Source organism: Pipistrellus hanaki (assembly GCF_964339955.1).
Source record: "Pipistrellus hanaki genome assembly, chromosome: 10".
Classification (NCBI taxonomy): domain Eukaryota; kingdom Metazoa; phylum Chordata; class Mammalia; order Chiroptera; family Vespertilionidae; genus Pipistrellus; species Pipistrellus hanaki.
The window spans coordinates 34,476,301-34,499,089 of record NC_140512.1 but is presented as its reverse complement, the minus strand read 5'-3'; the positions used below and the strand labels follow the sequence as shown (position 1 = coordinate 34,499,089).

At 37.3% G+C, this 22,789-nt stretch overlaps 1 protein-coding gene across 2 annotated transcripts in view; it reads left to right on the top strand.

Annotated features, from left to right (window-relative positions):
• THSD7A (thrombospondin type 1 domain containing 7A) overlaps positions 1-22,789 on the top strand; it is a 294,507-nt gene that overhangs the window by 187,428 nt on the left and 84,290 nt on the right. For both annotated transcript variants that reach the window (XM_084897092.1, XM_084897093.1), the window contains exon 7: positions 12,164-12,358. In XM_084897092.1, the coding sequence (XP_084753218.1) occupies positions 12,164-12,358 (195 nt within the window). The remainder of the gene's footprint in view (positions 1-12,163; positions 12,359-22,789) is intronic.

Below are 22,789 nucleotides of genomic sequence, written 5' to 3'. Positions count from 1 at the left end.
ACACTGTCATTTCTAGGTTACAGTGACATTAGCAAGGCCTCCTCCACAACCCTACTTAACTTCTATTCTGCCTTTCTGATTTCAAGAAATGGGTCAATGAACTCATTTAAATTTTCTTATATTATGAGTGTATTTAATGGATGTATGTATTTTTATGAGTGTAATTACCTTGACTGTTGGGTTTGAAAATCTTTTCAGTGAGTTCATTAAATTACAAATTAAATATTATACTTCATTATAGCTAAAATACAGCTTAAAATAACATTGTATACAAATAATAACTCTTAGATGTTTCTAATTAGGAAGGGGAATTGGCAAATAACTTTAAAATAATTACCAGGACCCAGCATTCCCAATGTATGTAGTTTAAACAGTTTTTATCCACTACTAATTCACTCACAGTTTCCTCTAAAAGTCTAAATCATGATTGATACTGTTAAAGTATTTTACAGGCTCTTAATGTGTTTTGGCCAGTCACAGTTATGAAGTTTCAACTCATTTAGCCAAAACAGTACTCCTTTCTTCTCAACAGCTTGTGAGATTATATCCCTACATAATACAACTAAGACATTATGTATGAAAATCATTGCCAGAGGTGTACTGGGAAGACTACTAAAATATGAATAAAGAGACCTGAGTTCTAACCCTATGTTCTGTTACTTACACTGAAACACAGGACGAGACTTTTTTCCTTTCACACTCTCAGTCTATTCATCTCTGAAAACAATGGACTAGATCCCTAAAGTTTCAATTTTTTTGCAATGAGAACTCAATATCTGGTCATGAATCCATCTAAATGCAATGATAATAATTTGTTTTTATGAGTAGTGTATCATAAGTGAAATTTTCATACTAAGCACATACATCTTATTTACTTGTGCTGATTTATGGCACTCTGGATTATTATATTGTCTTGCACGTTTACAGGGTCAGAGTGGAATTCTCTTTTTTCAACTAAAAGGTAGGAAGAATAATTTTAAGTCAAGATGAAAACTGTTAGAGGTCAAAAAGAGATATATTAAATAGATAACAGGCAAAAAATACGTTCAGCCAAAACCAGTTTGGCTCAGTGGATAGAGCTTCAGTCTGCAGACTGAAAGGTTCCAGGTTCTATTCTGGTCAAGAGCATGTACCTTGATTGTGGGCACCCAATAGGGGGTGTGCAGGAGGCAGCTGGTCGATGTTTCTCTCTCATCGATGTTTCTATTTCTCTATCTCTCTCCCTTTCTCTCTGTAAAAAATCAATAGAATATATATATATTTTTTAAATTGGTTCAGTTTGCCGTCATCATCTCCTATAATTGTCTGATGCTAACCTTGTCGGAGTTGTGGCTTTTGTTAAAATATTGCACACCCAGGAACTAACTTTGATGTTTTGAGGCCAACATGGCTGATATAGAATCAAACAAATTAATTTCAGGGTTCAAAAGGAACTAAAATCATAGCAACATTTGTCCACTTTCAGTTGAAGGCATAAGCTTTAATATTTAATATTTTCTAATGGACTTCCTAGTGCAATTGCTGTTTATATATAAAACTTTTTCTCTGTTGCTAGTGTTTTTAAAATTTTATTTATCACTTATTTTGTCATTTAAAACAATAAACATAAGCCAGTTTTTAATGTATATAACTATGAAGCACTGGTCTGTTTAGGATTGGATGAATGTCGCCTTCCTGGTAAATTCGGAATGGACTAATAGAAGTCGCTGTTCCTGGAGGCTGAGATCCCCCACAAATATTGATGGTTCTTAGTTTTGGAGCCTCCATTCAACCTCAGCCAAATGTCCCTGAATTCTTTTAAAAGAAAAAAAATCATAATCTAGAGCAGAGAGACCAAGTAATCTATTTAAGTACATTTATTTTTTTTTTTAATTTACCAAATAATTGTACTGCTCGCCTGTTTAAATTTTTTGTAAAATATTGATGCATACAAATATATTTCATGCATGTTAAATGCCATAAAGCGTAAAGATAAAATAAGCTTTAATTAAAACATTATCCAATTACATAAGCAGAACATTACGAATAGAATTGAGGCTTCCTGAACCCTCATGAATTCATCCTGATGGCTCCTACTAAGCTCCTCTTCAGAGTGATTTTCTAAGTGAATTTTTTGTATAATCTTTATTTATTTATTTATTTATTTATTTATTTATTTATTTATTTTACCACATCACATCATTTTCCACATGGAATGCAGCAGATGAATCAGCAAGAAAAGGGTGGAGGTGCCAAGAACCAGCTCATCACAAGGGCTTTTAGGACTTGGAAAATGATTGTACAGTAATGGGAAACCACTGGGAGATTTCAGCAGAGGACCAATGGAATCAGAATTATGTCTTCAGAGCATTTTTCTAACTGCCGAGGGGAGGAGAGCAAGAGTGGAAACAGAACCTAGAAAGTGGCTGAATCAGTAACAAAAGATCAGGATACAAATGAGCCAACTACAACAGTAGCCATATAAATCAAGTAGAGTCCTCATAGCTAGTAGGGGGGGGCGGGGGGCGCGGAAAGGATTCTCTTGGCTAGAAAAGTGCTTAGTTAACAGAAAAACTTTAAAAAAAAATAAAAAAAATCACAATGCTTGTATTTCATAGTGTCCCTTTGGTGAAGTTAAATTAATTGTATGTGTTGATACCTTTACTTTCGTCCTGCCTCAGGAACTATGCCATCGCACCAAGATCTCATTATGACTATTATTGCCAAAAAGGTTTATTTAATTTGCTTGGGAAGTTCTCTTAAAACCAGGTACTCTTTGTAAAGCACTCTTAGATTCTGCACCGCGTAATTTCAGGTTCTTATCCTGCCAAGTCACTACCAGAAAGGAACTAGATAATGAGCCCTACAGATATACAAATTTCCAGCTGTAATGCATATGCCAGTAATTCAATAACTTCACAAATGGCATTCAGTTATCATGCTTCATTTCCTAATTATTTAAAATCCTTAATTCACTCTTAATCATGAAAATTTTTCCATAGCCTCATTCACTAAACACATCAATATTATGCAATTTCCTATTTTCACTCTAATGGAAAAGATGATTCTCCCTGAATCCATCTATGTCTTTTAATTATATAAATTTTCTAGTGTATTATAGTTATTTGCCTTAAATGTATGTTCAAAATACCTGCTTTTAATTTTAATGGCTCTGTCCATGGCAGAGCTTTTATTCTCAATTCAACTGAAAGAGTTACTTTGCCTTCTCTCTAATTGTTCTTCACAACTTTTTTGAATAAAAAAAAAATGTTTCTTTGCAAAGTTGCTGTTAGATTTTGGAAACATAAGTTGTACCTAAGTTCAGTTTTTTTTAAAAAAATATGTTTTCATTGATTTCAGAGAGGGGAAAGGAGAGGGAGAGCGAGATAGAAACATCAATGGTGAAAGAGAATCATTGATCAGCTATCTCCTGCATGCTCCCCATTGGGGATTGAGCACACAACCAGGATTTGTGGATTGTGGATTTATGCCCTGATAAGGAATTGAACCTCAGCATCCTGGTTCACGTGGGCCAGGCCTGAGTTCTTTTAAATACTTAAGTAACTCAAGTCTTATATCACATATTATGAATGGATACTTGGAATCAGGAATTATAAATTTTTAAGACATTTAAAAGAGAAGCATTAGGATACTGATGAGCTAAAAATTGTAATTATTATTTCTCTTTATCAACGAATTTTAATCCTCTCATATTGAGGACACTAAGTTCTACCCCCTTTCAAAGAATAATTGAATTTTGTCATCCTCTAAAGCTTCATAAAGTCAAGACTTTTCCTAGGCAATGATATTTCTGTCAAATCCACCCACTAAATGCGATAAGAACATGATGGCCACAGCTGAGTTCAGCAATTGGGAGTTCTGAAATATACCTACATCTCCGCAGTCTCTGACTGGTTGCCTCATATGTACAAGAACTTAATAGTTTACCTGGACAGCTATCCTTAAGAAAAACGTTTTCTGGGTGGGACATGCTATTAACTATTACAGATTATTGGCAGCACATTGCACTACAAAAAGTGTTTACCAAATGGATGATCTGTGGTGTCCATGCTATCTTTGAAACAATGCTGAATGGGGGTTGAATTTGTTTGAACTGATTCTTCAGGAACTATCTTATTTCTAATGTCCCCAGGGGAATGGAGTGAATTATTATCAGTACCATTAATTTTAAATTTGGGAGATGTGCCAAAACATCTTGCCTATCTCAGCAGATATATACCCATTAAAATTAAAATTAGCTTATTGATTTATGTCAATTTCTAGATCCATAGTTTCTATATTGTCTTCTGTAATAAAGTCTCCAAATTGTTTAACTTCAGTTCTTTTATTTGTATAGGTTCAATTACTTTATCAGGCCAAGAACATTATCTTTCCTATTTCCAGGTTGTTAACTTTGGGTCTACTCTCAGTTGGCTGAATGTCTTCGATCGTTTTGTTTCACTTTCAAGAAGAATCCCACTGGGTGTTTATAACCCCATGTATATTGGAGTGAGATTTGCTGCTTTCATATTTGATGTGTGCAGGTTTTTCACTTATAAAAATTAGATAGTATTTCTTACTTCTCAAAATTATTGTAAACAGTTTACATAGCAGAGGAATGTTGCCATTGGGAAAAGTGTAATTTATTTTTGTTTTCTTGGTGCATCAGATAATTGAGCATAATGCTGTGAGGTACATATGTAATCTCTGTAATAGCATCGTTTATGAGAAAATAACAAGTGTTACATCTCTAAAACTCAGTTCCATATGGTCACTAAATGAATACTAGAAACCCAACTATATCATTAATTTGTGTTATGATCTTGGGCAAGTATTTTCTTTGGGCCTTATATCATAATTCTTAAACTAGATGTCTCCCATATCTTTCTTTTTCTCTGATTTCTGTGATTATATGCAAACAACAGTGTTCTATTGGAAAATCACAAGAAAGGATAGGTAACTAAATTAGTTCACTCAAATTGTTAGAAAGACAGCACAGTGTAACATTGGGCATATTGATTTTTTTTAAATGTATTTTTATTAATTTCAGAAAGGGAGGAAAAGAAACATCCTATGTAATAAAGAGGTGTTATGCAAATTGACCATCCACCCTCACAAAATGGCTGCCTATGACCAAGCCTGCAGGGGGGTTCGTGAGGGACGACCAAATGACTGAACAAGCAGGCCGTGTGGGGTGACCAGGCCAGCAGGGTGTTAGTGAGGAATGACCAAATGACTGCACAGTAAGCTGCCTGGGGCAACCAGACTGGCAGGGGAGGCAGTAATAAGTGACCAGGCTGGTGGGGGGAGACCAAGCCAGTGGGGGGGTGCAGTTGGGGGCGACCAGGCCAGTGAGGGGTGCAGTTGGGGGTGGTTAGGCTGTCAGAGGGGCCAATTGGGGGCAACAAGGCTGGCGGGGGGCAGTTAGGGGTGACCAGGCAGGCAGGCAGGTGAGCAAATCAGAGCCAGCAGTCCAGGATTGTGAGAGGGATGTTCGACAGCCAGTTTAGGCCCGTGATCAAGCTTAAACCGGCAGTTGGACAGCCCCCAAGGGGTCCTAGAATGGAGAGGGTGCAGGCTAGACTGAGGAGACCCCCTCTCCCATCCATGAATTTTGTGCACTGGGCCTCTAGTCAATGATAAGAGAGAATCATCTATCAACTGCCTCCTGCATGCCCCACACTGGGAATTAAGCCCACAACCTGAGCATGTGCCCTGACCAGGAAACAAACTTTGACCTCCTGGTCTATAAGTCAACACTCAACCAGTGAGCCACTCCGACCAGGCTGATTTTGATGCCTTAGTTTGCTTCTCTAGAATATGAGTATACTAATAATAACCTGTCAACCTCATAGGGTTGTTGAGAATTACATCTCTTAAAACCTGTAAAGAACTTAATTCCCATCACACTGAAGTGCCCATAAATATTAGCAAGGATTAGTTCCAGATTGTGATTTTATGTTCATGTCCCATCAGACGGAAAATCAGAAGCATGATATTCACATATGAACATAGTATTTCTTTATACTTCTGACTTATTGTGGAATTGATCACTTGAAAAATTTATGATGTTAAAGAATAGCTCAGAAAATTTCCCTGCTTGGGTCTCTATTGTTATTCTTTGCATTGACTTGCCAGTAACTTAACTTGTCTAAAAATGTGAACACCTAAACCCCTGTTATTTTAATTCTGTGTATTTCATCTCATCCATCCCTACCCCCTCCAGCTTTGTAAGTCCATCCAAATCCAAGTAGAGCAGCTTATTACTCCTTCCCGCAGGGAAAAACTTCAAAAGTCCTATTAGCATATTAGCTATGGAACTCGCTCTGCCTTTGCTTTCTCTCCTGGTTTGATCTTATAGGCAAACTCTGTTTTCTTTTTTCGTATGTACACATAAACCAAACATTTTTTTAAAGATTTCTCTAAAGCCCTTTGATTTTTTTAAAGGACTTTTATGCGAGCATTATCTTGGTACACCATGCTAGAAGATACAGTTTTCCACTAGAAAGTACTCAAATTGGCTTTATGTTGTCTTCACTAATACAGTTTAGCTGCTACTATAGAATTGGGGAATAAAAGTGCTGTCAGTTTCTAAGTGAATGTTAGCATTGTTTCCTTAGAATCAAAACTGATTTTTAGCAAAGATTCATATGTGTATGTGTTATTTATTTCTCTTCTTTCTTTAATGACGTATGGTTTATATTTTTGACATTTATCCTCATAATCATATGGTGCCAGTGTCTCCCCAAAGCTTACTTATCTAGTTATTACATATGCTCCAGAGGGATGGATCTCAGTCAGATCTAGTTTCAGACTGCTTAGAAGCCAGATCCTCAGGCAGCAATGTCTAAAGCAGGGGTGGGGAACCTTTTTTCTGCCAAGGGCCATTTGGGGTATTTATAACATCATTCTCAGGCCATTCAAAATCAGCTTAAAAATTAGCCTGCTATATTTGACCAAACATTTAATTAACTCACCCCTAATACCATGGCAGGGCAAGACCAAATGATTTCATGAGCCTCCATCAATGGGACAACATTTTACACTGTTTATTTATGAATGTTTTATGTGATGAACATAATATCTCCATCATTTGGGCAAAATATCTCTAATTTTGGGCAAAATTCCAAAGTCAAGTATAGGTTTATTTAACAATTTTTTTTAAAATTCCTATTCCGATTATCCTGTTGTTTGCACATTGTGATCTTATAATAGTTATCTGTAGAATAATTTTACTTTGTTTTTATTTCTGATAATGACAAAGAAATCCCAAAATGTAGGCATGGAGAAAGAGAGGTAGTAAAGATGTTTTCAATAAGAATTTTTGAAAACTAAAATTGATTTTTAACTTAGTCCTAAAGAGTTGATAAAGGCTCCAAGTCATCCTATTCTAGGCAGTGAGGTCCCCTGAGCCTAGTCTAGTTGCCAATGAACCAGGGCATGGGAAATGGATGAGACAAGGTATGTCAAGTGGGGCCAGATGGCGGGATGTCTTAAAGCACAATAGACATGAATATGCATGCATGATCTGGAGAGCTACAGGGAATCGTTTGAGGGTGTAATGGACTCACAGCGGTGTGGCTGGCAGACTGTTTGGTAGATAATTTGCAGGACAGATTGGAAATGTGAGGCTCCCTCAGAGAGGGAATGTGAGGTAACCAAGACTTGAACAACAACAACCAAAAGGAACAAAGCAAAAAGGAAAGCCACCCAATGGCCCTTATCCACAGAGAGCCCCCACAAGGTTCCATGAAGGGATGGCAAGACTAGGACGTGCAAAATACTTGGCTGAAGAGAACACAGGAGTTGTGTTTATTACAGAGTAATGGAATTCTAATGACATGTTTGATGTGGAACTCGCTGTATACATAAGCTTTTAAAGTTAAAATAAATAAGCCAGTAGATCATAATAAATGTGACTGCTTTGTTAATTGTATTGATGACTCCTCAGTACGACCCTAATATATAATTTCTTTCATTTAATAGCATAATTTCTCCCATTTAGTACTGTAATATTGCTCAATGTAACTGCCTCATAGCACTTGAAGAAGAAATGTTTTACCTTTTATCTAGAAAATGTCTGAGAGGCTTGCTGACTGCAACTCATGTGTACAGCTGTTCAGTTTACAGTGTTTAAAAGTTGATGGAAATTATTCATTTATATAGAGAAAGGAGATTAAAGGAGCATTGTAGGATTCCACATTTTAGAAATTCTGCTTATCACTGTGAGCTGAATATTCTCTGGTATAATTTTCAATTAAAATTTTTGATTAATGCCCAGAAGTTATTTATAACACAACTCTAAATAATTTTCAAAACATGAACCAGGAAATGTAATAGTTATAATTACATAAATTGCTTTTCCTTGGATTTCTATATTTCCTTACAACCTTAGCACTTTAACAAAAAGGACAATACAAAATTACTGAATTTGATCATTCTTTGAGTCAAATTCAATGGTATTTGCTAATATCTTTCTGCAAGCCAATTTATGAGCAGAATTAGGAAAAGGATGAGTAAGCACATGAATTCAAGTTTATTGACACGCAGTGATGCTTACAATGGAGCAGATCCACTCCCATAGTGGTATGGTAGAACTGTCAACTCTTCCACTAACAGAAGGTGATGATGAAGAGATGGTATTGGTAAAATAGATAGCATTTTTTTTTCAGTCATGACACTGGGCAAGACATTTGGCTTAAATTTTTTTTTCATTTAATATGCATAATGGTAGAATAAGATAAATGTTATTATTAGTTTCCATTTTGAAAATTAGGAAGCTGTATCTTACAACAGGTAAAATGGCTCAAGAGCATGTAGTTGGTAAATGGTAGTAAGATACTACGTATCTGTCGGTTATGTTAAGGTTCAGATAAAATTGTTATATGAAAGTGCTTTCTAGAAAGAGCCAGGCAAATATGAGACTCCATTATATTCCCATCTTAGTCTTTTTAAAAATTATATGTTATCAAGTAGTAACTCAATATATATTATCAAATAACTAGGACTTTATCAAAGTCAATATGAATTTTTAAGATAATGCCTGATGAATACGAAAGACATCAGCAACTCAATAATACTTCTCAGGATTATTGTAGAGTTTGTGTAGTTTGGCAAGAAAAATCTGATCCCAAAATTACAATACATACTTGAGAGTTTCTAAATAGCATGTTGTACTTTTTAAATATTGGCTCTGTATTTGGTGTCTCTGTGCTTTTATTACTTTTTTCTGTTCACCCCCATTTTAATTCCATTACATTGCCAAGTTTTGATTTTGCAATGCCTTCTGGGGGTATGATGCACATACCACTACTGTGTGTGTTAAAAACCAACCATAACAATCTGCACATTTCTGTAATTAAAAACAAATCAGGATAATGCAAGGGACATTTAGGGAGTAGTGCTAATATGTATATGCCTTATATTAAAACATAATTATTATATTTTTAATGTATTAATGTTGTGTCTTGACTAAGTTTTTAAGTTATAGAAACCTGGAAACAATAAAAAAAAAACTTGATAAACCAAGATTTACATTTTATATTATATTTAGGCTGCAGCACAATGAATGCAAAAATGTTTAGTATATACTTTTACCAAGGAAAAAAAAAAGAGTCTACCCTCTTACCCCAATTCTCATTTTGCATTATTTCTATAGAAATCTTCATGAATTTTTAGTGTAATTACTTCCAGCAGATGTTCAATTCCCTTATCCTGGTAATAGGAAACACAGTAGAGTGAAAGAATATCTTATAGAAGAGTATATGAAAGAGTTTGGCGGTGTTCATGGAAATAGGCCAAACAAGGGGAAATTTTCAAGTAAATACATCTTTCAAGTTGATTAAAGTGATGAGTTATTAAAAACAGTCTTAAAATTATATTTTCAAAGAAAATGGATAAGTGGAGAGACAGTAACTTAAATATTAAATCCCATTTTGAATTCATAAAAAGAAATCCAAAGCATTTTCATTTTTTCAACCTTTTGTATAGATTTTCACAAACAAATTAAACCAGATGTGCAGATGTGCTTCAACGTAAGATGTAAGCTGTAATATGTGAGCATTTGTTACTTCATTTAGTCCTGTGTTCTATGTGTCATGTAAAGTATACATTTTGCAGATTTGGTTAAAATGCCCAGAGTTTCATGGGATTGGGGGTGGGGTGGGGGGATGAAGTTATATAATTTCAAAGCAGGCCTTTGGTTAGAGCATCATGTAACGTAACTGTTAGATATGTAGTATCTTACTACCATTACCATTTACATGGGCCTCTGGGCAGCTGAAAGGCAGCTCCGGCCAGAGCAAAGGCAGTGCCAGTGGCCAGGGGAAGGAAGGCCCACTCGTGCACAAATCTTTGTGCATCTGGCCTCTAACTAATACATAAGTGCATTTCAACTGACTTCTGGTTTTCTGTCTTGTTTTTCAAATATATGAATAAAGGATTATACATTAAGTTGATGCCCAACCTTCCATCAGTGAGAAACAGCTTTGAGTTTTTTAATAGTGATGAAGGGTGGCATAGATAGTCACCCTTTATCACCTTAGGGTACACATTTCTGATATTCACCCAAAATTATGGTTATATTCTGTGGCAAAATAGATTAATTTTTGCTTGTTTGTATATCATTTCACTTTGTTCTATTGACCTCATTAGCACCCTACATAAACCAGCTAAGCTACCTAATTGAGACTTTTTCCACTCTATTCTGGCTATTTATTTGTAATTCTTTCAGTTATCTTTGGCATCTATTAACAGCAACGGTATTTTCTTTCTCATTGGCCTGTTGTATAATTCATTATATTCATTCAACAAATAGCCAATGAGTTTCCAGGGCAAGGGAGGAAGTAGAGTGAGATGAAGCTAGAAGTGGACACAACAGCCAGGTCGTTTGAGGTTCTGTAAACTTTTTAAAAATCGGAAGTCACTAGAGATTTTTAAGCATGTAAGGGACACCATAATAATTCTGCCATTTCCTTACTTTGTCATTTTTGCCCTCCCACAATGGGTCCTCCTTAAATAGTGCTTTTATAATGTACCCTGTCATTTACATTTCTGGCTTTTTCCAATTAATGAACTAATTTTTTAATGAAAGAAAAAGAAAAAACATTTAATTAAATTCTCTGGGTGTCACAGGAGTGTTTGCAAATAGAGATACCTATGAGTTGGATCATGAAAACATATGATTCCTTCTATGGATAGAGTCATTATTTATAAGTGATGGCTCATCTCCAATAACTAAATAAAAAGGGAAACATTTCATTGAAGCTCCTTCTTATAAGTGTAAAATTACTTACTGGGAAAGTATCAGCAGCATACAAATACTTTCAATAATGTACTTGATCTCTATATAGCTAAGCTTGATATAATAGAAGATATATATATATATATATATATATATATATATATATATATATAATATAAATAAATAAACATATATACATACTAGTGGTTATATCTATTTTTCTATCTATATATACACTCATATATATGGAGATATATATACTAAATAATATGTATATCTTTTTTCTGGTGTGGTTTTAACATCTGGCTGGTCACTCTTTTGCATTTATATTTAACTAAGAACAAAAGGGAAATAACCTAATGTATCTTGGTACCCATCTGGTTTCAATTGCTCATTTTACATTTATTTAAAAACTAGAGGCCCAGTGCATGAATTCATGCATGGGTGGGGTCCAGCCGGCCCATTGGGAGGAGGTAACGGCAGGAGGTTGGCCGGCTAGCACACCCTGATCAGTAGTGGAGGCTGATTAGGGGTGGGGTCAGATGGGGGCAGGGGCTGTGGGTGATGGGCTGGCTGGCCCTGCCCCTGACCAGAGTAGGGGGGCTGATTGGAAGTGGAGCTAAGCTTGGGGGAGGGGCTGCAGGAAGTTGACAGGTTGGCTCTGCCCCTATTGAGGTGGGGGGGGGGCAATCAGGGGTGGGGCCGGCCTGGGGGAAGGGCTTCGGGCTGATCAGGGTGGTGGGGGTCCATCGGGGGGTTGGTCAGCCGCCCTGCCCTCAATCGGGGTAAGAGAGGCCAATCAGGGGTGGGACTGGCCACCCCAATTGGGTTGGTTCGGTGGCTGTAGTGGGCATCATAGCAACCAGTCATTAGGACATTCTGGTTGCTGGCTTTTTACATATATAGATGATAGATGGTTGATGGTGATGATGTCTTTCCCAGGAGAAGAAGTTGACAGACAGCTGTGCAGAGATGCTATCTTCCCCATCCCTGTCGCCTGTTATGCCCCGTGCCCAAGAGACTGTGTGCTCACCATGTGGTCCTCCTGGTCTTCCTGCTCACACACCTGCTCAGGGAAAACCACAGAAGGGAAACAGATACGATCTCGGTCCATTCTGGCTTACGCGGGCGAAGAAGGTAAGGTTCCCAGCTTCAGAAGGCACGTGGGTTCCTTTCAGAAGTTGGCATGCATTTTCTCTGTCTTGCCTGGATAAGATGATTCTATAGAAAAATCAACTTCCAAAAATCCAGCAATCCAAGCAGATTTTATATGTGTTAACATACCTGACATCTTGCTTCTGTTTTGGGTTGTTTTCCTGAGCAGGATGCAAGGGTGATTTCTTTTCTGGGTCCTTGTCCAGACGGATTTGAAGAATGAAGCCCCAGATAAGAGATGGTAGATGAGAAGGGTAGAAATTTATTGAAAGCAAATACAGACTCCCTGGTAGGGAGGGGGTCCCAAGAGGGTAACCCACTAAGCTCTTTGTTGCTAATGTATATAAAGGCTGTAGTTATCTCTTGACACTCCCTTCTCATTGGTCACTCTTTTGCAGAATATCAGCTTCAAAGCCCAAATCCTACACGTTGCCCTCCTATTTTCTCTTGCTTCAGTAGTAAAATTCTGTCTTCTATGGAAATCTGTTTTCCTTTCTCCCATTTGTCAGCATTTCTCTATTCTCTGGGAAAGTTTGTTTCCTTTTTCCCCCATACCCTGTGGCTTTTTCTTACCTTCTGTGAATGGAAGTCTTCCTCTCCCCTTATCCTGTGGCACCCCCCATTTTTCTTTTTCCCCCGCTGTGAATATATGCCTTCTGGTGGCTCCAACCCCTCATCTATGCCTTCCTCCCCCCTGGACCCTCTTCATTCAGAAATATCCCTAAAACTGCCTATTTTATCCCTAAAACTCCTTTCGTTTCTGTTCCCCAAAATTAATCTTAAAAGAAAATCTATACTAATAAAAGGGTAATATGCTAACAGACTGGATGGACCGGATATCTTCCGGACATCCTTCTTGACACATGGTGGTGGGGGCCAAAGCAGAGGCAGTTAGGGGCAATAAGGGGAGAGCGGTTAGGGGCAATCAGGCCTGCAGGGGAGAGCAGTCAGACATGCCTTGAAGGGTTCCAGATTGGAGAGGGTGCAGTCGGGGCTGAGGGATTCCCCCTCATGCATGAATTTCATGTACCGGGCCTCTAGTCTTTAATAAAAGAAGAAAGACTTTTAAACATGAGCTCACTCTGCCTTTTTTCCTACCTAATAATTCAAATTCTTTCCAGTTCAAAGCATTAAACTTGTGAAAAGGTCTAAAAATGGCTCCTACAATTCCAGATGTCAGGTTTCATTGGGTTTTCTCTCTTTTAGCAGTCAGTTTTTCTCTTTGAAATCACACTCCACCTTATAAATAGGCAAATATATTCAATAATAAACTTAATTTAAAAATAAACATCAGCATGGCTGATGCTTAACTGATACATGAATTTTCAACCATTCAGTTTTCTGACCAGGGGCTCTGAGATCCACAGTCTCATATGTAGATTGTGCTCATTTAAAAAATATGTTGCTCTTTGATGACTTCATCCTACTGGGTGCATAAAGCACGTTTTGTCATATATTCATACCTCACTTGTATTTGCTTCATTGTCAGGAAATAGAAGGCTCTTAGTAATTGTCTCTCAGACTTATATCCAAATGCTAATTTGGCATCTGTGTGACTTGGTGATACAGTGTCATGCTTAATCTTGTCATTCTGGAAAAGAACACATGAGTAAGGAAAACACAGAAGTAAATCAACTTCAGTCACATTAAGGCATGTTCTGTCTTAGGATTATGTAGGTATATGTAATTTAAATGTGATTAAGCTGAATGGCTCTTCTCATTCATAGAACAAATGATGATTTCTATATGTAGTAAGCATGTGTTTCTCTATGTATACTCCCAAATACTTAATTTTGGATGAGTTTTCAGGTTACCTATTATATTTTTGTTTATGAAACAGTGATAAAAACCCAAGAGTATTCTTATTTGATCCAACTTGCTATCTGTATATGCAACATCTGTACAAAAAATATAACTTCTTTGGCTTAAATCATGAGAGAAAAAAATATATTTTTAAAAAGTCAACATATAGGAGAATTTCCAATTTTCTGTAGTGTCTCATACTTTATTCCTGTCACTTTAAAATAAATGTATCTTTTTGCTACACAAAAAGAGGTCTATGAGTGGAACCTATTAGAAAAGTAGCCCCTTTTAGAGAGAAAATTATATTATCTGTGTTGTCAAACAATAACTCTAACCTTGTATAGGTTACTTTCAGACTTCAAACTCTATCAGCTCAGATTATGTCCTGAACTTCATTAAAATTAAATCTGTGGTCACCCTGCTTCCTATAAATCCATTATACTCTGCAGACACTTTCTGTGTGACTAGTAATGAGTGACTTTTTGCCCCATGAGTCACATGATGAAGATTTTGCCGTGCTAGCAGAACTCACCAGATCATTATTTCTGTAGACATGATGCTTCACACTGAAAGGTCATGAAATGCTTTAAAGGCAGAAATTTATGATTGCTCTTAGATATGTATCATCCACTTAGTGTGAAAGGGTGAGACTTCCATAATTTTTAATTAAGTCTAGTAGCTACATCCTAAGCAAGCTGTGCTGGAAAATCATAGGTGTTTATGTAGTAAATCATAAAGGCATAAATTCAAAACATAACCACAGAAAAGCCACATCAATGGGGAGTCTACTGCTATTTGTCTCTGGTAATAACACTTATAAAACATGGTGTAATTACATGAAACATTTAATGAAGATTCTAATCTTCAGAAAATATTAATTTAATACCTATTATTTGCTGGACTCTTACACATATTTTATCTTCCTCAAAGCAAGCATTTTATCATTCTGAGATTTTTTTAAAGTACTTAGGAACTAGATTTCTAGGAACTTTAAAATATTTTCCTGCAACTAGATAACCCTTCATAATTCTAAATAAAAGTAGGAGGTCTTTGTGTTATTCTACAAGAATTAGTGTTTTGTATGTGTCACAGATGTCTCTAATTTTCTGTGAATCAGGAAATTACTGTGATCACATTAGTAAAATTACATATAGAGCTTTTAGACATAAATTATAGACATTTCTGGTGAAATAACTCTTGAACAAGTTCATGAACAAAGTACTTATCTCGACTTTACAAAATAAATACAGAAACCTATACTTTTATTTCAGTCATAAATTTACCTTAAACATCATATGAAGATTATATAACCTCACAAGGACTAAATTTTGCTGCAGTAACAGACAGCTCAGAAGTTTCATAACTTAAAAAAAAATTATTTCTGCCTTGTAGAAATTTTGCTACTGTGTTGGTTAACTCTACAAAGCCATAAAATGTCTCAGTATTGCACCTCCTTATAAAGAACTACTTCATAATCTCCATGTCAATGGAAGAAGGTTGTTGAGGAGTCTGTCTGCTAACTTACAGCATCCACATTAAATTATTCCCTCTAGAAGTGCTTTATATCATTTCCACGGACATTTCATTGGAAATTATACAATTATGACTTGACGTGGGACAATTTGAACGTTAAAATAATGTTAATTAACGGATTACAACCCGTTAGGTAAAATAGGAAACCATGGATCCACACTTGATATAAGTAAACAAATGCTTTACTTGAATACCTGATGGAGAGCATTATATTTGCAGGGTGCATTATCTCCCTGAAATACACCATCTTAATCCAGAGGTCAACGGTTGCATGGCCCAGCTAAAATCCTGCGCTCCTGGTGTGGTATAGCGAGAATATGACATCACTTCTGTGAAATCCCTGTCAAAAATGCATATTGCAGAATTTAAACCTGAGGAAACATTTGACAGATCCCAGATTGAAAGTCATTGTACAAAATAACTGGCCATGAATCTTTAATTCTCTAAATTACGGAAATCAAGGAAAGACTGCAGAACTATTTCAGATTGAAGGAGACTAACCAGACATGACATCTAAATGCCATAATTGATTCTGAACTAGGTCCTTTTGCTATAAAAAGGACATTTGAGGACAGTGGCAAATCTCAATGGGTTTGAGGATTAGTGGTAATAATGTTTCAGTGTTAATTTCCTGATCTTGAATACTGAATGTGCTAATGTGTAGGAACATGTACTTATTACAGGAAATGCACACTGAAGTATTGAAGCAATGGGGCATTGTTTCAATAACTTCTTCCCGATGGTCTAGGGAAAAATTATTGATAGTATACTTTTAATTTTCCTGTAATTTTGAGCTTGGTTCAATATTAAACCACCAAAATAATAGAATAAAAATGATTTGAATAATATAATTGCTTACCTTACAACTTTGGGTAACATTATGTAACCTATTATCGGCAACACACAGAAATTGTCATAAAATGCTGCCTATGTTGAAATGTCTTTTGGAAACAAAATCACCAATGGTGACTAGAGATAATTAATATATGGGAGAAAGTAAAAGTATTTCTTCTCAAATTAAAAAATAAAATGCATGTGGGGGGTGGGCAGGTGTGCATGTGCATGTACGTGTGTGTATCTTCCAAAATCTTGACTTCTGGCTCAATAAAATTGTAATTCACTTTTAAGATTATATGATACCTTAACGTAAGAAAACCCCACTTCCTTCTGTTGTGTAAACTATAGTTCCAAAAGCTACTTTAAAATATGTTGGAAGTTCTAAAGGAAGCAATCATTTAAGACGTAAATCCTTGATATTTTTAATATAAATAGCAATAGGTTGAATTTGTATTAAAAAGTTTAAGTTGATGTTAGACTTACAGCCTCCTTAACTTTTTGAACCCATGCTGCAGATCCTTAAAAAAAACGTGGTCTATAAAAGAAAAATAATTTTCTTTTTTTAAAATATATATTTTATTGATTTTTTACAGAGAGGAAGGGAGAGAGATAGAAAGCTAGAAACGTTGATGAGAGAGAAACATCAGCTGCCTCTTGCACACCCCCTCCTGGGGATGTGCCCGCAACCAATTTACATGTCCTTGACCAGAATCAAACCTGGGACCTTTCAGTCCACAGACCGACGCTCTACCTCTGAGCCAAACCGGTTTCGGCAAGAAAAATAATTTTCAAAGTGTTTTCCCCTAAGTATAATAAGCAAGATCTGTTCATTCTCATTGTAAAGTTAATTATTCATACAGAGCCAGAATTGAGTTAATATTTATATTTTTCAAAGTTCAGGATGACTTGATGTTGTAACTTCATCAGCCAAATTTTAGTGTGCCTTCATACCTGCTTTATCCATGCAGAGAATAGATAAATCCAATTACGCTAATTTTTTCTCTCTCAAATAATTAGTAGCCTGGAATAATTCTATTTTTTAGGGTACACCACTGAGGAGAGGACCGTTTCTATTTCAACTTGTTCAATTTTTACAGCGTAAATGATTTTAGTGCTGAGAGCCAGGGAGCACTTACATGTCCTGGAGGAATTGGAAGAACCCCGGATCCATTATACGTGTACTAACCCACAGAACTCCAGCTTCTAAATAAATGCCACCGCTTCCTCATGCTCTCACTAATGACTCTGAAAAAAGAGTCCAGCTGCAGCCTGTCCTACAGGACAGCCACACAGGATTTATGAAGACCCCATGTGTGGGGAATCTTCTTTCTGCAAGAAAGAAAAGGAGAGGGAGGGAGTGGGGGATGGTGCTGAACAGACTCTCCTGAGGTTCTCTGTGGCTAATGCCCCTCCAGTTCCCTGAAATGATGGCGCTGCCGATGTGCTTTTCACCCAGCGGTGGCCTGCGATCAAAGGAATATGGATGCAACAGCAGGCAAAATTACAGGCATCTGAACACGCATTCAGAGCACAGGAGCAACCTCTCTTAGCATAAGCCCAGCGCACTTTCTTATCCTTGTGGCCAGTTACCTCCCGCTGTGAACTCTGCGCTCGCATTGTCTGCATCAATACTGCTAATTCCCAGGGTCATACCTACCTGCCTGCGTGCCTTTGCTTTTATTTATTTTTCCTTGTGTTTCAATAAAATTCTCACCCTTCCCAGAACTCTGCTTGTCCAAGTGCTATTCCTTCAAATCTCACCTCAGTGCCTTCTACCTGGGGCATTTTTCAGGCCCCCAATACTAATGACATCTCACACTGCCAAATCCCAATTATACTAAACTGGGGGGGGGGAGGGGGAGAGCAGGGGTGTCCCTCAGCCCATCCTGCACCCTCTCTAATCTGGGACCCCTCGAGGGATATCTGACTGCCAGGATTGGGCCTAAACGGGCAGTCAGACATCCCTCTCACAATCTAGGACTGCTGGCTCCCAACTGCTTGCCTGCCTACCTTCCTGATTGCCTCTAACCGCTTCTGTCTGCCAGCCTGATCACCCCTAACCACTCCTCTGCCAGCCTGATTGATGTCTAACTGCTCTCCTGTTAGCCTGTTTGCCCCCAACTTCCCTCCTCTTCCAGCCTGGTCACCCCTAACTGTTCTTCTCTTCCAGCCTGGTCACCCCTAACTGCCCTCCACTTCAGGTTTGATCGCCCCCAACTGCCCTCCCTTGCAGACCTGGTCCCTCTCAACTGCCTTCCCTTGCAGGCCTGGTGCCTCCCAACTGTCCTCCCCTGCTAGCTCTCTTGTGGTGGCCACCTTGTGTCCAATGGGGTTAGGATCTTTGACCACATGTGGGCAGCCAGCTTGTGTGTTGGAGTGATGGTCAATCTACATATGACTTTTTTATTACATAGGATAGAGGCCTGGTGCATAGGTGGGAGTCAGTTGGTTTGCCCTGAAGCGTGTCCCGGATCAGGGTGGGGGTTCCCTTGGGGCATGGGGTCGCCTGGGCAAGGGGCCTGGGTGGTTTGCAGGCTGGTCCCACCCCTGGCAACCCAATTCTACAATACAATTGAAACTTTGTAGCCTGGAGCAGGACCAAGCCCTCTGCTGGCTCCATGGTGGCAGGGGATTTATTTACCTCCTGTAATTGAAACTTTGTAGCCTTAAGTGGAGCCCTGGGTGGGCCAGGGTGTGTGGAAAGCTTGGCTTTCTCTATCATCTGGGAAACCCAAGCCTCCCTCCTGCATTTTCTGTGGCCTCAGCCATCTTGACTGGGTTAATTTGCATACTTGCTCTGATTAGCTGGTGGGCGTGGCTTATGGGTGTAACAGAGTGATGGTTAATTTGCATATTATTCTTTTATTAAGTAGGATACCTTTTTAACATTAATATTTGTTTATCTTAGTCCCCCACTGCAGTATGAGATCCTTGAGAGTAGCAGGAACTGTTTCTGTTTCAAATCCCTCTAGTTATCCTGTGATTCATTGGACATAAACATTGCATGTTGCACCAATACATGTGTATCCAATTAATGTTTTGAACACTTTTTTTTTTTTAATTAGGCATCTAAATTATAAGGACTTCAATGCCAGAACCAGAAGCATCATAGGTCTGTTCAAAAAATATCCTAACAAAGCTTTTATGGACTTGATATTGGGAGAAAAAGTTTTTTGTTTTTTGTTTTAATTTCTAAGACAACAGTTGCATATAGTAGGTCTTTTTATATGAACATGGAAGTTTATTTATTTGACAGAATCTCATTGAAGTATTTTAAACTCTCCTTGATGGAATGACAGAAAGCCTAACTAATCATGAAAGCATGAAGCATATACTTTTATGTGTAAGAATTTTTTTAAAATACACATCACTAATTTTGTCAGGGATGACATTTTATAATTTCCACAATACAAAGGAAATATTCCCAGATGTCTGGCATTAGATCTTCCCATGAATAATAAATAAATTGAGTATCAAATCTATCAATTTTTCTACCATAAAATTATTCCCAAAACAACATGACAATGCTGCAGTGACTGATTATCCCAAGCCACGCTTTCGAAATTGCCATATCCTCATTATAATTAAAACCACATTGGGGCTCATATAAACAAGGAACCTGACATCAGGCCAAAACTGCTGAAGCGGCTTTAATGCGGATAAATAGCCTTTATGTCTGTAAACTTAATAGCCATCGTGCAGTTCCTCACCACGTTATGCTGAGGTGGTAGAAGTTTTTTTCTTTATCAGTTTTTCCAAAGCCAACCAAGTTAAGTCCGATGTCAAAAACAATTCAGGGTTTCAAAATCACAGTTTGAGCAGCATCGGTATCCTCACAGTGAAAATGAGGTCTGTAAACACATTTTTGTAGATCAGTAATTTTGCTATTAAATATCAGTTCAAATAGTTTCAAATAGTTTATCTATGGAGTCTATAATTAGCATGTATTTGTCTGAGAGATAAGATTGGATAAACCTAGAGCCTTGGGGAATGGGTAATGAGTACTGTTTACTTCTTCCCTGCCCAATTAGTACGTTTTAGGATTCATTCCTGTTCAAATCTTAAACTTCTTTCCGTAGGCTGCCAGAGCCTCTGAGCTTTGTGATGGACGACAGAATATGAACTATGACAGATGTTTACACCTTCAGGAAGCTGGGGGACGTTAATGAAATGTGTTTAATGCAGGTTATTCTGATGTTGGTCCTGTGTTTGACACTGCATAAATGATTCTAAATTGCAGTTAAATTCTCACATAAATTACATGTTGATTTATTTGCCGAATACAGGAATGTCCTTACTCATAAGAGAGGTGATACCTGAAGATCAGCTCAGGGTGTGGATTTGTTTTTTTGTTTATGACTTTTACCCAAATCTCAAACTTTTGAGATCATCTTCCATGTTAAAGCCATTAGGTATTGAATCACCTTTTCTTCTTTATTTTTCACTTTTTAAAAACTCGCTTTCCTGCCGAGACCGGTTTAGCTCAATGGATAGAGCGTCAGCTTGGGGACTGAAAGGTCCCGGGTTCGATTCCAGTCAAGGGCATATACCTTGGTTGCGGGCATATCCCCAGTAGGGGGTGTGCAGGAGGCGGCTGTAGGGGGTGTGCAGGAGGCGGCGGTCGATGTCTCTCTCTCATCGACATTCCTAGCTCTCTATCTCTTTCCCTTCCTCTCTGTAAAAAATCAATAAAACATATTAAAAAAAAACAAAAAAACTCACTTTCCTAATATCTAAAATCTACCTTTTATTAAATTCAGAATTATTTCATTTACTGTCATAAGTATTTGTGATGAACACCCAAGATTTGCAACAGTATACAATAACAACCAGTTATTTCCTGCTCCTGAGATGAAATCCAAAAGCTATATAACTTTTTAATAGCTCAAATTGTCAATAAATTAAGCAGTACATTACTCCAACACTCTGCTTTTCATTTTCATAATTGGAATTATAAATAGCATAGTGGCAAGAAACTGGACTCCATTAACCCCTAGCTGTTCCTGTGGCCACATCATTTAAGCTGTATGGACTCTTCAACTTTATGATTTTTAACTTGTGAGTCAGTTGGTATAAAATTAAGTCTCACTACTAACAAAGTTCTAGGGCTAGAACATATAATAGGGCTAAAACATAAAAAAGGATCCACAATGACAGCTCCAGATCATATTCTATTAATTAAAGGATATTTCTATTCTACCCTTTGTCATCGCTATAATTACTCCTGCTTACAGTGGATGCATCTTAAAACCACTGTGGCCAAGCAGTAGTTATAACATTGTTGTCATTGATAATACATGTGAGTTTAATTGGCATTAGCCAAGTCTATGATATTTCTGCCCAAAACAAACAAACAAAAATAACAAAGGACTATTGAGAATGGGCAATATATATAAGTCCTTCCTCAATTGCTTGCTTAAACTTTTCATTGGCGTCTTCTGGTGCCATTAAGAATGCAGCAGCATGAAAACTTAAAGGTGGGTACCAGTATTCTGAAAGAAATACTGCAAGGGAACACTTTTTTAAAGAAATCCTGCATCATCAGCAGTTTTGCTGCCACAAAGATAATACTGTCTGATTGTTAGAAGAACACAAACTTTGATGGGTGTGTTAAACAGTGACTAGAAAGATTTGGACTGTAAATATAAAGAATTTTTAGAAATTCCTTCTCTTTTAATGTATGATAAAGAGTGAATTTCTTAAAAGCTATGTAAACAAGTCATACAAAGTTATTTCAGTAAGCATACAATAAAATTAGAGTTGATAAAAACATTGTGTTATAGTTTAATTTCTCTTTGGGACACATTTAGTGAAATATATTTCACAACCAATGACATCTTAGATTTCAAGAAATACATTACCATTACTGTATGGCTTTTTCTGTAATGCTATGGAAGATCAGTAAGCATTAGTTGATTTTAAAACTTGTTTCTAATCACCCTACAGCCTAACATATTAAAATAAGCAGAACTTTAAAAGCTGTAATTAAGACTTTAGGTTTGGGGGGTAACCTTTGAAAACACACTTGGTTTTCTCCATCCACAGAGTCTTAATGCCCATGTTTCCTCTGGTCAGCAATCACATAGGTTTCTCTGGAAAACAGTGTCCTCTCTCTCTTTGAGGTCCTCCATAGACCCCCCAAAACAGAGTTCATGTACAGCACACATTTTATGCTTTAAGCCACACCACATCACACCAAATGAAGTAAGGTTCATAGGTAATTTGCCTTAGCAGTGTGCT